We start from the raw sequence: 15,521 nt of genomic DNA on the forward strand, positions 1-15,521 counted from the left end.
CCCCTTATACATTTCCTTGGAAATCACTGGTAATGCTTTTATGTCACTGCTTAAAGACGGGTGATTGGAACAGATAAATATGAATTTCTGCAGGTAAAACACTACAGTACAGTACTTTAAACATTTCTTGGGCTTTTCCTGCTTGTCAACTGAACACCACTCATTTCTAATTGGAAAGATATTCTTTGCTATGGATACATTATTTTGGTCCTGGTGACAGACCTATTGAAATTATACAGATATTTAGCAAGTTGAATCAAGCATAAAAAAATATTCAGTGTTTCAGCCCAGCTTCACACTTGGTTATACTAAACCAACCTTACATTACCATAGAATTGCCCTCTAGGTGCTGCAATCATAATGAGGCCCTAAAATGTGGCCTTATTACGAAAGCATTCAAACTGTTCCAGGTTTCTTTCAGCAAGGCCACTGGTTCCAGTAAAGCTGCATTCATATAAAATACAGATACCTTTTTCCACTTTCTATTATAATATAAAATTATCTGAAGATGGAGGTAATATAGTCCATCAATGCAGAAAAATAACCTTTACAAAAGGGGTCAGCACGCTAGCTGTTGTGAAACTACAACTCCCAGAAGAGACACCTGTTTAGTTGTTCTCTACATAGCTATAGAAGTGGAAGGGAGCATGCTGGGAGTTGTAGTTTCACAACAGCTGGAGAGCCAAAGGTTGCCGACCCCTGTCTTACAGGATCCTTGCACTTTCCAAGCTCACATGGAGTTTGTATACAAGAACATAATAAATAATGCCAACTGAATGTACTAAAGGATGGCATTAATCTTTACTGAAGGGCATGTCCCATGGGACGCCATAAAAGCAATGAAAAATCGTTACATTTTATGTGATCCTTAATTAATTGTGGAACGACCCCTTTAACTCCATTTTAAACAGAAGAGAAAAAAATAAATAAGATACTTTGGTGACTGATCTCACCAACTTTCTATGCACATAAATAATACTTAGACAGCTCTAACCATCATAATTAAAAGGGAACCGGTTTCCTCATGTAGGATGCTCTAAAGGGAATCTGTCACTAGGCTTATGCTACCTGATCTGATGGCAGCATGAAGTAGTTGCGCAGACCCAGTTTCCAGCGATTTATTTCTTACTGGAATGCTTGCTGTAGTTTTAATAAATCAACCTTTATCAGCCGCAGTGAAAACAGAGCATGCTGCCTTCAAATCGGACAACAAATTTTGTGACAGATTCTGTTAAAAAATACATTAAGTCTGTAAATCACAGGCTAGGAGCAGTCCTGGTTCAAAGGGGTCATGAATGCAGGTAGGTTTGTCAGGTCTGTAAGTGGCAGTGAGGGATCGTAGACTAGTCATGGACCGGTAGTAAGGCATGCTATTTATTAGCATGGAAGGCAAGTTATGTTTCGCCATTTTATTGGCATTTTAGTTTAACAGCCAAATACAATTCTAAATGTGCAGTAAAGTCTGCCACATAGTCTACAATAGTCGATACAGAACATTTATAGCCATTTATAATTTGCTGCATAACTGCCTCTGGAAAGTGGGGATGTAGTTTGTAACACAAATAGGCTAAAGGGTTGTTTATAGAATAGGTGACCCCTAAATGGTGGAAGAAGTACCACCAGAAATTCTCTACTTTATGCTAGACTGCCCGACCTGGAAGGCAGTTATCGGGAAAGAACTGTTCCATCCCGATAACTGACCGCCTCTGAGTGGAAGTAAAGACCTGCATTTACATGCAGAGATCACCTCCACTATATGGGGATAAGTGATTGTCCTCATATACAGTCATTGGTGTAAAGGAAATCTGGCTCATCTGCCCTATTGTTTCTGGGTAGCAGAGTGCTGTTCTGATCCCCAGCAATTATTATTGTGCTGCAGGAAATGATGACCATTCATCCGGTGATCGGGAGCACATTTACATGGGCCTATTATCGGGAACAAGCGTTCATTGTAATGTTCAATCCTGATAATTGGGCCGTGTAAATCAGCAAGTAGGGAAAAGCCTGCCATGTGCTCCATCAAAAGGAGTTCCAGGGCACGTGTGAACGAATGCAATGAAAGTGAGAGGAAAAATACATTTTTCCAGGATATAACTTTAAACAAAATATAAAGATCTGTAATAAATCAACAGGGGGAAAAGACTCGCAGATATTACTAGGTCTTGTTAATTCTTCCCAGAAAGGTGAAATATTTTAGGGTTTAGATCACTCCTGATTTTTGGCACATAAACTTCACATCCATGCCAGACTTATCTTCTAGAGCATCTTCACCTTACATAAGAAATAGTAAATTATCAATGAAGAGTGAGGAAATAAATAATGACAGAACTACAAGGTTACTTCATTTATATACATTAGAGGGCACTTGGGAATCCATTCCAGACATGGCAGGATACATGATAGTCATCAGACATATGGTAGCTCCTGATTGAAGCAGGGGTTAAGAAACCCTGATAGCATAAATCAGTTCACACAAAAAGCAGCACTGATGCACCAACCACAACAAGATAAATAGAAGTCCAACTAATGGATAGTGTTTGCTTCTTTCCATTGCTACTGAGCTGTGTGACATTTATAAATAACTGTTCTCTTTGATACATTCCTAGTAACAATAAATGGATATATTGCACATTTCCTGAAAATAATAGATTGTTGCAATTAAAGGGGTTGGTCCAGAAAAACTGTTTGGCAAGTCAATGATACAGATGATAGAAGTGGAATTGGCAAAGGTCCTGAAATTGGGACTGCTACAATTCCACAAAATAGGCAAATATCAGCCCTGATCGGATCTCCATTTCCATTCCTTTATCATTCCTGCTAGAAGTTATAAGTGAATTACTAGCAGTTTACAACGAAGGTCCAGATGGCTGCAGAATCTGATTGGACAGTGTCAGACTGTGCAGGGACACACACCCAACTGGAAATACCCATCTGAACCTTCATTGTAAACCACGATTTATTCATAACTTGTAGCAGGAATAATAAAGTAATGTCACAACACTGAGTCATAAGAATAGATGCTCCAGGATTGTTATTACATGGGGAATACAAGTAATTATTAAAACATATATGTCAGGATAGGTAATAGGTCCTCTTTAAGAAAACTTAAAGGGCTTGTGCAGCGATTTATATTGATGACCTATCGTCAGGACAGGTCACCAATATCTGATTGGTCGGGGGGGTCCAACACCCGGCAACCCCCCGGGTTGATCAACTATTTGAAGAGGAAGCGTGCTACACGTGAGTTCCGCTTCCTGTTCATCACACTGCACCTTGTCTCCATCACTTGAATGGAGTGAGTACTTGTAATTACACTACACCACCTCTCCACGGGAGAAGACGTGTAGTGTAAAGACCAGGAAGCGGTGCTCGCATGGAACGCAGCAGGTTAATCAAACAGCTGATTGGAGGGTGTGCCGGGTGTTGACCCCCGCCGATCAGATATTGATGAACTATCCTGAGAATAGGCCATCAATATAAATCGGTGCACAAACCCAAAAAGTGTTTTCACTCTCAGGTTTCCATAGCTGCCATGTAATCATCCCTCAGTGGAAAAGAAGGACAGGATGTTCTAATGATCTGTGGGCTTTCTAGCTACTGGACACACAAACATCTGACCTGTTCCAATTCAAAAGTGGTTTCTTGAGAAAACCATTCAACGTGGCACTTGTGTAACAGGGGCAATCTGACACTAAACTCCTATTATGTATTCATCTCAATTACACACATAAGGCTACTTTCACACTAGCGGCACGGACCTCCGGCAGGCTGTTCCGTCGGATGAACAGCCTGTTGGATCCATCCTGCCGCTAGTGACCGTGTGGCCCCGGACTGCCGCTCCGTCCCAATTGACTATAATGTGGGCGGAGTTCCGACGAAGGCACGGCGAGAGGCTGCCGGAATAAAACTACGACATGTCCGACATTTATTGCGGCAGCCTCTCTCTGTGCCTCCGCCGGAACTCTGCACTGCCACCATTATAGTCAATGGGGACAGAGCGGCAGTCCGGGGGCACACGGTCACTAGCGGCAGGACGGATCCGGCAGGCTGTTCACCCGACGGAACAGCCTACCGGAGGTCCGTGCCGCTAGTGTGAAAGTAGCCTTAAGATCTGCCCTAAGAAATAAACCAGAGATAAAATGCATTAAAATACAGACATGATGTCAATAAAACACTAGTAGGGGAAAACTCCTGAAGCAGACCAGAATGTGTACACAGACCGGGCATTTTAGAAAATCACTAAGAGGTATGCAAAGGTTTCTAAGCAATGTGGGAAGCCTACAAAGCGACGGGCTGTGCAGAGGTTCTAGCAGCAGAAAGAGGTAGTAATGCTAAAGTACATATCTACAGGTCTCACAAGGAGCTCATGCTTAGGTCTAGACACAGGGCTCTATAAATACATGCCAACGTGTGCCAAAGAAAAAAAAAAAAAAAACTGCTAAAACTCTCCAAAGGTCCAAGATCAGGGACTGGGAAACCATGAAATTAGATAAAGAAATAACACAACATACTTCAAACCCAAAATGCTCTCAACAAGAGAATCTCAACTTAGATTTTCCTTCCTTACCAAATTGGAGACTATTCATGAATGCGAGTGGTGTTAAGCTGTAACCAGTCAGATCAGTGTGTTAAAAGGGATTCTCTAGTTGTAATACATTGCTTTACTGTAACTCTGTGTGAAAAGTGCTGAAACATTGTAAATGAAATGCTGTTGAAATTCTGTCCCTGAGCCACGATCTCAAGCATGACAGGACTAGGCTTTGACGTTTTCAGCTCTATATACACTATGGGGTCAATTTATCAAAAAGCTGTACACCAGTTTTATGTTGTACAAACGATGAAAATTTTTGCACAACTGACATTCTATGAAAAGAAAAAAAAAAAAGGAAACTTTTTGGTATTTTACATTGCTTATGGCACTTTTCAGGTAAGTGAAGCTTGGTGAAAGTGACGGTTATCAGATTTTACTCCAAAATATTGGTGTGAAACTATAGCTGGAATCTAGGCCAACCATAGCTAATGTAGACAGCAGTGGAGCGTGGACAGCACAAGATGCAACACATTGATTAAGAGGTGTGTGCCTCTTAACACATTTGGCACATCTAACTCTACCAGAGCTTTTTACCAAGACTAGCGTATGAAATGCCAGTCTTAATATATCGGCCCCTATGTGCCCCATAGAGACGACTGTACACAGCAGGTCTCCTGCAATGGAATTTTTTTTTAAAAAGAAAAAAAGCTGCAATCTCACCACCTCTAGTTTTCACAAATAGACTCCAGTTCAAAATACTGCCGATAAACCTGTTCAAAATGCTACATAAAATGTTTACTGCAAATAGGCAGGAAAGGGACTGCACGTGTCCAACTGGATTATACCTTAATAATACATAAAGAAACTTGAAATTAGGTATTAGCAAGCATTTAAAAAATGAGAATGGGCCAGCTTTTGTTTGCCCCCATGTGTTTTGTCCTCCTATATTCTGAACATTCACACAACGTAGCCGTTATGCCACTCCATGGATATAATACACGTAAGACAAGATATTTGCTTCATTAAAAAAATAAATATAGAAAAAGTTCGTTAAAAAGGACCTGTAAAACATACACTGTTGCAACAAAAAGGCTAGTAAAAAGAAAAATACAGAAAAAAAAAAATAATAAAAAAAAAAAAAAACAGTGCATTCTTAACCTGCACAGGGTACATTTTTATAATCTTGGATTTTTCCAGAGATTTAACAAACAAATCTCCTGCTTCTGTGCCATGGTTTATACATCGTTTATTATGACATTTTTAATTCGTTGAAATATCGATTTTATACTGCATGTTTTTCATTTCACAATTAATGATAAACACGACTGCCATGTGGCTGGATGGTGCCATGCGTCACGCAATGTCAATATGGCATTTACAAGGGCACTGCTCTGTCTGTATAGTGCAGTGGGGCAATCTTCACGTTATGATTAATTACACTGACGAGAGAGCAGGAAATATTAGCAGCCACACAGCAACACATTGCTTAACCCCTGTTCCAGAGGTGAAGGTTAAGGCAAGAAAACATCTACATGTATAATAACACTGATGCACCACGGCAACAGAGCGACAAAAGACAAACACAATAACATGTTGCCTAAATGTGATATATAGAAATTAATGTCAAATTTTGCCCAAGGATAAAAAATATGCTGCACTTCACAGATAAACCACTTCCGCTGCTTATTTTCTTCTTCACATAACACTTTTAAATGCCAGGAAAGACTTGTAGACATTAGTAGCTGGTGTCTACAAGCTGGAATAGAATTTTTAATATAGTACAAATAGTACAACAACTCAAATCACATTTTAGAGTGTTACCCTTCCGTTGCGCTGCCGATTCCACAAACTCAGCTATTATCACATGACTGCCCAACAGTGGCTCTTCCACTAAGGTCCCAACCTGGGGTGGGTCTGTATCTTCAGCGGAAGAGCCAGCAGCCAGACATATGGTCATGTGATCACAGAAGAGATTGTGGAATCGGTGCCGTGGATTAGCTGAAAAATTTAGTTAAGGCCCAGAGGACCTCTTTGAATTCCTGCCATGTTTCCAAGCACCATAGAAGATTTTTATCTCAAGGAAGGGCTGCAACTGAGCTGAGAAATCTGTAACAGACTGCAGAAAATATATGCTTGACAAACCTCTTGTGGTTGTTAGGCAATGTGTCCCTAGCAACAAGGCTGTCAAACACGACTGCTGAAAGCAGACATGTCATACCATTTGCCACCTCAGGTTGCAGACTGAATGTAGCCGATTTCTAAATTCACCTGGAATAGTGCACAAAGTTATCATTCCACATAATGTCCGGAATCCATAGTGAATGACTACATTCTATATAGATTGGTTTAATACACAAAATGGCCGAGGAAATATACGTATGTACAGTATGTATTTTGTTATCCAAGACATACCATACAAACACTGCGTTATGGTCAAAGTTACTATGTGAAGAAGAAACGACTCCATAGCACATCAGGGGGCTTATTCTTTGTGATCCTGGAATTTATGCTCTCAGAACAGCTTGATTCTTTTATTATGACCCAAATCATTCAGACCCTGCAACTGAAAAGTTAAAATAAAAAAAAATTAAAAATAAAATATAAAAATGTCCCACGGCTCTCACGTTAAAAGTTTTAAAACATTTCTTTTTTTTTTTCATGGACAGACACACGTACAATGGCTTATTTTTTCTGTTCATCACATAACCAATGTCCTCCCATTAATAATCATAGTCTTTGTTGTAAGAGGTTCTTCATCAGTCTTGACGTAAAGCTCCCACTGACCACATTCTCTTCTGAACGGTCCAAAAAATATGCCTTGTACTTTACTGGTTCATTACCTGCAGCGTTCTGAGTGTCTGAGGCCCTCAAATGCAGGGAAGTCTACACTGATATTTCATATGTAGTGCCTCCAACTCCAGAAACCTTCTTTACACTAGAATGCCGAGACGGACTCACTGTGGTAGTGCTCTGTGAACTAGACGTGGATGCCAGCCGACACTCAGGCCTTGATAATCCCTTTGGCTGTCCATTTATCTTACCATGAGGTGTCTTCAGATCTTCCCTGAAGAGAAGACAGGATGATTATTCTGCTAAGCTTACATACAAAGGTTATTAACCAAGTGAGCAAATGAGAATGTAAAAGAAGACGTAGGAATAATAAATGATACTTCCATGCATTTAAGTGAGTCATGTGTTTCATTTCAGTTACATTAATATAAATTAATTAGGTGACCTAATTGGAGACACATTTCCTTCCTGCATAAATCTCCCCCTACATATTTTTCTACAAAAGGGTGCAAATACTGCAAAGGCATGGCACTGCACGCCCACTATATGCCTCAACCACTAGGATTTCAATAAAATGCCATTTTCTAATAATACATTAGATTTAAATTAGTTGTATGGGGCTTTCATCATTATTAAATTGGTGGGGGTCAGACATCTGGAAACCCTGCCGGTCAGCTGTTCAGCGGTAGATCTGGGGCCAGAACGACACAGCCCGTTCACTGTGATCAGACACCGATGATCTATCCCAAGGGTAGACCTTCAGTATAAAAATTCCAGAGAACCCCTTTAAGCTTCTGTGCAATCTCAGCATCTTGGGAGGTCACACACATACGGTCTGGGTTACATGATGACTGTCATTATATATAATACCTACAAACTGACCCTAGACAGAATTAAATGGAGATTACTGTTCTTTTCACACTATTCATGTCTGTGTTGCTTAATACATTTAAGCTTTAGAGCTGTTATTTCCACCCTAATTATCATACGGGGAACAAATTTTTTCCATACCAAGGAAACCCATGCTTTCTTGCCACTAGATTAAAGCTTAGATGTGATTCTGAGCAGTTTGACACCCCTACTGTAAAAGTGATTGATCTTGATGTATTTTACGCCTAACTTGCCTATGTGCCAAGGAACCTCAGTGCTTAAAAGCATGCTGGTTGCCAAACCCTGCTATACGTTGTAAGGTGTGGCGTACATTATGTGCACTAGGGGGAGCTAGAGATTTTAGAAAGGCTAGGATTTACATCCTGCCTTCATTTAACATCAAAGCATCTTTGCTCTTCACAAAGCTAAAGGTGGCACATAAATGTACCTGATAAAAATTACTATGTAAGGACTTTTACATTGAAAACAACATGGAAGGTGTATCTACATTCCATGTACACCAAAATTTGAGGTTTAAATGCATACATTAGAAAATGTTTTTTGTGCCACCCATATCCTTTTGATTGTAGCTTTAATGGTCAGGGTCTCTTCTATTTCAAGCCATTACTGGGTGTAATACCGCCTCATCTGATTGAAAAAAACTGGAAATAATGTGCTATATAAAGAAAAGATTCACAGACACATATAGTTTGCCACCAGCGTGAAGGTCATATCCCAAGTATAAGCAAACATCACTTAGGCTACATGCACACGAATGTATGTGTTTTGCGGTTCGCAAATTGTGGATCTGCAAAATAAAATAAAAAACGGATTAAATCAATTTGCCATCCGTTTTTTTTTTTTTTTTTGCGGATCCATTGAAATGAATGGGTCTGCATCCTATCCGGAAAAAAAAAAAAAACGGAACGGGAAACAAACAACGTTCGTGTGCATGTAGCCTAAGACATCTGCTTATACAGGTCATCGAGAGACCATCTTCTGTTACATCCTATGTAGAACACCTAGGTGGGCGTGCTCTTCTACAATGTCCCCCAAAGCGTACTGAATTATTTCAGAAAGGGCTCATCTACTTTTCAATCTACTCTTGATATTAACCATTCCTCAGATGTGGTTTCTGGCTCGCAAGCTCATCTCTGGATACCCTGGACATGTGGGGCAGGTGGTTTAATGTGGGCCTAGAACTGACACCTGTCGATACTTAGCTCACTGATACCTGTGGTCCTACTTCTGAAGGGGCTGTTTAGGTTTAGCTATATCTGCATGGAAGCTGACTGTCCTAAGATATGTCTTATACAGGTATGCTGGTACCTGCAGAGTGGTATAAAGCTATGCAGAAGAACTTCCACAACCCAACATTTCATTATGCAGGTATAAACATACTTGTGCAGAACGTGTCCCAAGACAATTAGATACTTTCTTTCAGTTACATAGAAGAGGCTGAGGTTTTGGGCTACACATACTAAAAAGAATATAAAAATCGGGCCGGTTCTGCTTGGGGGAAAAAAAAAAAAAATGCCTTAAAGACTAAATGTGTGCGGTCATACAAAAAACAGGCACATGGTTTATCTGTTCCAAGGACTTTACAAGGACCTGTGGACAGTCTTTACATGTCGAAGAAAGGCAGTTTGGACATGTATATAGGAATGGCTTCTATAGAGCTAGAGTAGTCAATCTATGGTATGTCCTATCCCAAGAGGTAGCAATGGCTGACACTATGCCAGCATTTTAAAAAGGGCTACATGCTGATCTAATAGCAAATGGCATTTGCTGAAAGCCTCTCGGCCCTGAAAACATGCCTCCCTAAAAGAGCGTTTTTTTTTTTTGCATTGCCGCTTCTCAAGACCCATAACTTTCTTATTTTTCTTTATATGGAGTTGTATGATGGCTTGTATTTTTCATTGGTATCATTTTGGAGTAAATGGTGCTTTTTGATTGCTTGTTATTACGTTTTTTCAGTGGCAACCAAGTATAAATTAGCAATTCCGTTTTTTTTTTTTTTAATGGAGTTCACCGTAGGGGATAGTTTACATGATATTTATGTAGTCCGGGTCGTTACGGACACGGCAATACCAAACATATGGGGAACATTATTTTTTTGTTTTAATTGAAAAGTGCATTTTCAATGGAAAAAAAAGCGTTTTTTTTTTTATGGGATTTTTTTTTACCACTTAATAGTCCTACAAGGGGACTATAACAGACAGCTTTTTGATTGCTTTTAAAATGCATTACATTTTAATGGCAATGTTATTCTAACATTGACCAGCAGGCTGTGCCAGAGAGGCACATCCTGCTGGAAATTACTGAAGGCTGGTCTGGGGCCTACATCAGACCCCAGGCAGCCTTCACACACATCGGCACCCCGCGATTGCATTTGCGCAGTTAGCTCCCTCTATCAGCACATTACATGCAGCAGGCGCCAGGATGTAAAGTGTTAAACATCCCAGATCGGCACTTCGGCCAGTCCTGACTGTGAGAGTCGGGTCCCCATGCAGCACTTAGACTGGGCCGCCGTAAAAAAGCGGCGGCCCAGCATAAGGCCCCTTAGTGACCGCTGTAAAAACACATATGGTTGGTCACTAAAGGGTTAAGTTGACCATACAGATCAGATGTAGTCCAGCCAGACGCACAATTTTACATTGGACAGGCCCAACATCTAATGTGTAAGGGGGGGCCTCCTGACTCTGCCTGGACAGGAAATGTCAGGGAGAGAAGGTTCGGGGCATGTTGGATTTCAACTGCCCAATCCTTTTGTTCTATGAAAGATAAACTGCCTGCCAGATTAGTCTGGCAGCGGCACTCTCCCTGCACCCATTCACAACCAATGCATAGCTGAGCATGCATGTGTATGCGGGGATCAGGAAATTTATATCACTGGCTGTAGCATTTAGGTTAGTTGTCCTAGGGTACAAATTATTATTAAATGTTATTCACTAGAATCTCTGCGTAACCCAGAAAACACTGCCTGTTTCTTTTTTCTTAAAGATGTTAATGTAACCAAGGAAGTATGGGGCACAACACCCCATAAAAATATGAAGAAAGCTGTATTAGTCAGCATTTTAACTTGTTTAATATGCTATATGGTCATAAAAACCTATATACTATACCACTATATATGTATGGAGTACATGTTTTACTTGAGGGAAGAACAATTTTTCAGACTTTCACAGATTCTTACCTCTGAACCGCCATGGACGCTCCTTCTACAAATTCCATGGTATTTAGAAATGTGACAGTTTTCCCTCCCCCGTAGGAGGGCGACCTGGGTATTCCAGAGGGTGAAGATGGAACCTGATGACCAGGGGACTTGTATGACCCATTACTAACCCGTCCTTGCAAAGGCTGATGACTCTGGATATTGTTATTGGCCAGATCAGCCTGTAAGGATGTTGTGGAAGTCCTAGGCGCTCTGGAGACTGCACTAGAAAGAGAGGATACAGAGGACTGTAGAATAGGGTTCCTGGAGCTGAAGTTAGTAGCGCCCGCCAAAAGATTGTCCTTTGAACCATACCGGCCTGAAGTAGTACGTGGGTTCTCTGAGAGCGAGCTGACCTGCTGTAGGCTGTATGTGCTCGGAGTATCATAGACCCCTGAGTCTGCAAAAACAGAATCTGTATGAGAATGTAGCAGCTTCTCCCTTTCCTCCATCTCCTTCCTTTCCTGGATGGAGGCCATAATGGATTTGGAAAGGTTGTCATAGCGCACGGGAGAAGGATCTCTTTGATGTCCGGCAGCCCTGCTTAATACAGGACTGAAACTTTGAGCTGGCTGCCGCTCTGCTCCTCTTAGATGGCACATTTTGGCAGACATATATGGTGAATGGTATCCCACAGAACCAGCGGCAGAGTGTGCAGTGCATTTACCAGGGGCCGGAGAAATTGGGTTGAGCAAACTGTCATAAGACAAACTTCCATTACGGTTAGACAAGGTGTTAGGGGAAAAAACACTCTTGTATGGTGTAGTACTGTCACCCTCTGATTTTACCATCTGCAGAGGAATTTTCTCGGACTCGCGACGCCCAGAATTCTTCAGGCTCAATGAGCGCGAGTTGGCAGTGAAATTGTCAAGCTGCAGTGGGGATGACTGGTAGGACTTATGGAGGGAGTTCTTGCGGTACTCATGAAAATCCAGGTTGGGCTCTGATTGGTAATCAGGATTTCTGCAGTCTTCCTCCAAGAACACACTGTCCTTTAGTCCTTCTTGCATAGCAATCTGAAATAGAAAGTTTTGCAAACATAGTAGCAAACAGTTACATCCCAACTAGAAAACGCTAAAAGGAGTATCTTCACTTTCTTTCTTTTTCTTTTGTTGTGGTTTTGAAATAATTTTTGTAATATGCAGCAAAGCAGATTTTTTTCAATTTGCAAAAATATAAAAGAAAGTCACAAGTAAGTACATCAACGGCTGTGCTGGTTGAATGTGGTAATCTGCACCAGCATTACTAGATATTTGCCTTTTTGATATGATCTACTACCAAATCCACCACTACTTTCTGGCACCATGCTGTTTTATTAGGAACATTGCAGGAACATTCAAGGACACCACAAAAATTACTTGTGGTTCCAATACCATGATGGCTTTTACGGTTACCTGTTCTGTTGCTGGATGGTAGTGCACTTTGGGATTTGCTCCAAATCTTGGACGGTATTTATACATAGCTGGAGTTGGAGGACTGATCATTTTTGGTGATAGTCCACTATCTGTGAAAAAAAAATAACATTACAATTCCATAATTACATAGCAAAGTTACTGTAACTTTTAAATCCTAATATACAGTAGGTATTTTACAGCTGCAGTTATGTCACTGGTATTTTTGGCCCTACAGAGCCTGCACCAGCCTTTAGGCTACCAAATGCGATAGCCTGCACAATCTATACATCAAAATTGGGACATGCAACCAAACAATGATCCAAAACACAAATATACATCAACAGGTTGGAAATGATTTATCTTAGAACGTATAGATCAAAATGGTGACTGTAATGCCATTGAAATACTGTGCCATGATACTAAGCAGGCCGCTAAGGAAGAAAAATAAAACAGACACAAAAGCGCCTCCTCGTCGCTCTATTCTATCAGTCTAAACTGTTTCTACAGGAAGCTTTTTCTGAAGAGATTACCAACAAATGACATTCCACTACATAATAAACAGAGGTCATCAATATGTATTTCTTGGAGTTGTCCCATCTGGACATACTACATAAATGTCCACTTTGTGCGAGTCTCACCCCTGGGACCCACTCCTATCTCAAAAACAGGACCCCGTCACAAACTGCTGTGAATGGACAGCACACCAGGCATGAGCAACTTTCTCCATTCACTGCTATGGGACTGCTGAAAATAGCCAAGTATGTGCACTTAGCTATTTTCAGAAGTCCCACAGCAGGGAATGGAGAAAGGCACACATGTACAGCCTGCTCTCCTTCACTGCAGTGCACAACGGGGTCCTGTTGAGACAGGAGAGGGTCCCAGAGGTGGAACCTTGCACCTATTGGACATTTATGGAATATGACGGGGAATAGGACCAGATGGGTCAATCCCTTGAATAAAGAACCCTCCTGTGTTTACCTTCATTATTTCCAAGTGTGCCCTTCAAGTCTGAATATTTGGTGGGGTCTCCTTTAGGAGGTAGTGGTGGCTGTATATCCAGAGATTTATCATTTATACCTTCCAGACTTCCTTTGGACTAAAAGAAAAAAGTCATATGAATTAAGAGAGAATAGTAGAACAGAAATGAACACATTTTACTAAATCTGATATTCACCTTGGATCGGTGGAGGTTAGCCTGGATACCATTGTCGCTGATCTTTACCGTTATTTGCCTTTCTGACAGATCCTGACGTATAAATGGAGGCTTGAGCGTGATTGATTGTCTCTTCTTTGGTTCAACCACATACCTTATGAGGCAGAGAAGTTTTCCTGTTAGACAACGTACTGACCGACCATGAGGAAAAAGTTTTACACAATGACACAAGTCTGTTTATATATCACTATAAAAGTTCCTAGGTTGATAAATTATAGTCTTGTGCCTTTTAGTTTAGCATGTAAAATGCATACACTGCAAAGGATAAGGGCACTTAGATATGTTTGAAACGATAAAGATGTTATCCAGGCTAAGGGATAGCCTAATCTTAGAATAGGCCATCACTAGCTGCTCGCTATCTTTAGCGTAAAGAAGAACAAGGAGCCCTAGAAGTTATGATATTGTCCCCACAAAGCCCTGATCTCAACATCATTGAGTTTGTCTGGGATTACACGAAGAGACAGAAGGGTTTAAGCAAGCCTACATCCACAGAAGATCTGTAGTTAGTTCTCCAAGATGTTTGGGACAACTTCCCTGCCAAGTTCCTTCACAAACTCTGTGCATATGTACCTAGAAGAACTAATGCTGCTTTGAAGGCAAGGGGTGGTCACACCAAATATTGATTTCATTTAGATCTTTTTTTTTGTTTATTCACTTTGCATTTTAATTCATAAAAATAAACTATTGACACTTCTGTTTTTAAAAGTATTTTTGCCACACCAGTCTAAAACTTTTGCACAGTCCTGTAGAAGAGGATCCAGGTGGTGGGATGGAGCTACTGAGCATGTGTCTATACCAGTACTGGTTACATTAGGTGGTTGTTTTGAGAGGGAATCAATGGAAGAGAAGGGGGCACCATATATTTGACAGCAATAACCGGACAATGAAGAGTTTCTTTTTTTACCGTACTTTCACACTAGCGTTTTTGTTTTCCGGCATTGAGTTCCGTCACAGGTGCTCAATACCGGAAAAAAACGCATCAGTTTTATCCTAATGCATTCTAAATGGAGAGCATTCCGTTCAGGATGCATCAGTTCAGTCCCTCTTACGTTTCTTGGATGGAGAAAATACTGCAGCATGATGCAGTTTTCTCTCCGGCCAAAAATACTGATCACTTGCTGGAATGCTGGATCCGGCATTAATTTACATTGAAGTGTATTAGTGCCGGATCCGGCATTAAGTGTGTCGGAAAAACTGATCCGGCTCAGTTTTTCCGGATGACACCGGAGAGACGGATCCGGTATTTCAATGCATTTGTCAGACGGATCCGCATCCGGATCATCTGACAAATGCCATAATCCTCTGCCGCATATGTGAAAGTACCCTTATAATTTCTATTGAAAGTGTGTTCTGTAAATTGTCAGCTGCATCCACTGTGTCCATGGTAACAGACTACAAACTGTAACCTTTTTATGTAGTCAAGAATGCTGGCTGACAGTTTGTTGCCAAGAAGACAATTAAAAGTAACTCATGATCTTTATCAAAATGCAGCAAATCTGAGCTAAACTG

The 15,521-nt window shown here is 40.8% G+C and overlaps 1 protein-coding gene across 1 annotated transcript in view; it reads right to left on the reverse strand.

Moving 5' to 3' along the window:
* Positions 1 to 6,857: 6,857 nt before the first annotated feature.
* The window catches only part of ZDHHC8 (zinc finger DHHC-type palmitoyltransferase 8), an 85,611-nt gene continuing 76,947 nt past the window's right edge, over positions 6,858 to 15,521 (reverse strand). Inside the window, exons 7-11 of the mRNA XM_040416305.1 lie at positions 13,974 to 14,106; positions 13,778 to 13,895; positions 12,800 to 12,909; positions 11,388 to 12,421; positions 6,858 to 7,595 (exon numbers count right to left, since the gene is read on the reverse strand). Of these exons, the coding sequence (XP_040272239.1) occupies positions 7,415 to 7,595; positions 11,388 to 12,421; positions 12,800 to 12,909; positions 13,778 to 13,895; positions 13,974 to 14,106 (1,576 nt within the window). The 3' untranslated portion in view covers positions 6,858 to 7,414. The remainder of the gene's footprint in view (positions 7,596 to 11,387; positions 12,422 to 12,799; positions 12,910 to 13,777; positions 13,896 to 13,973; positions 14,107 to 15,521) is intronic.

This window comes from Bufo bufo, chromosome 2 (assembly GCF_905171765.1).
Source record: "Bufo bufo chromosome 2, aBufBuf1.1, whole genome shotgun sequence".
Taxonomy (NCBI): domain Eukaryota; kingdom Metazoa; phylum Chordata; class Amphibia; order Anura; family Bufonidae; genus Bufo; species Bufo bufo.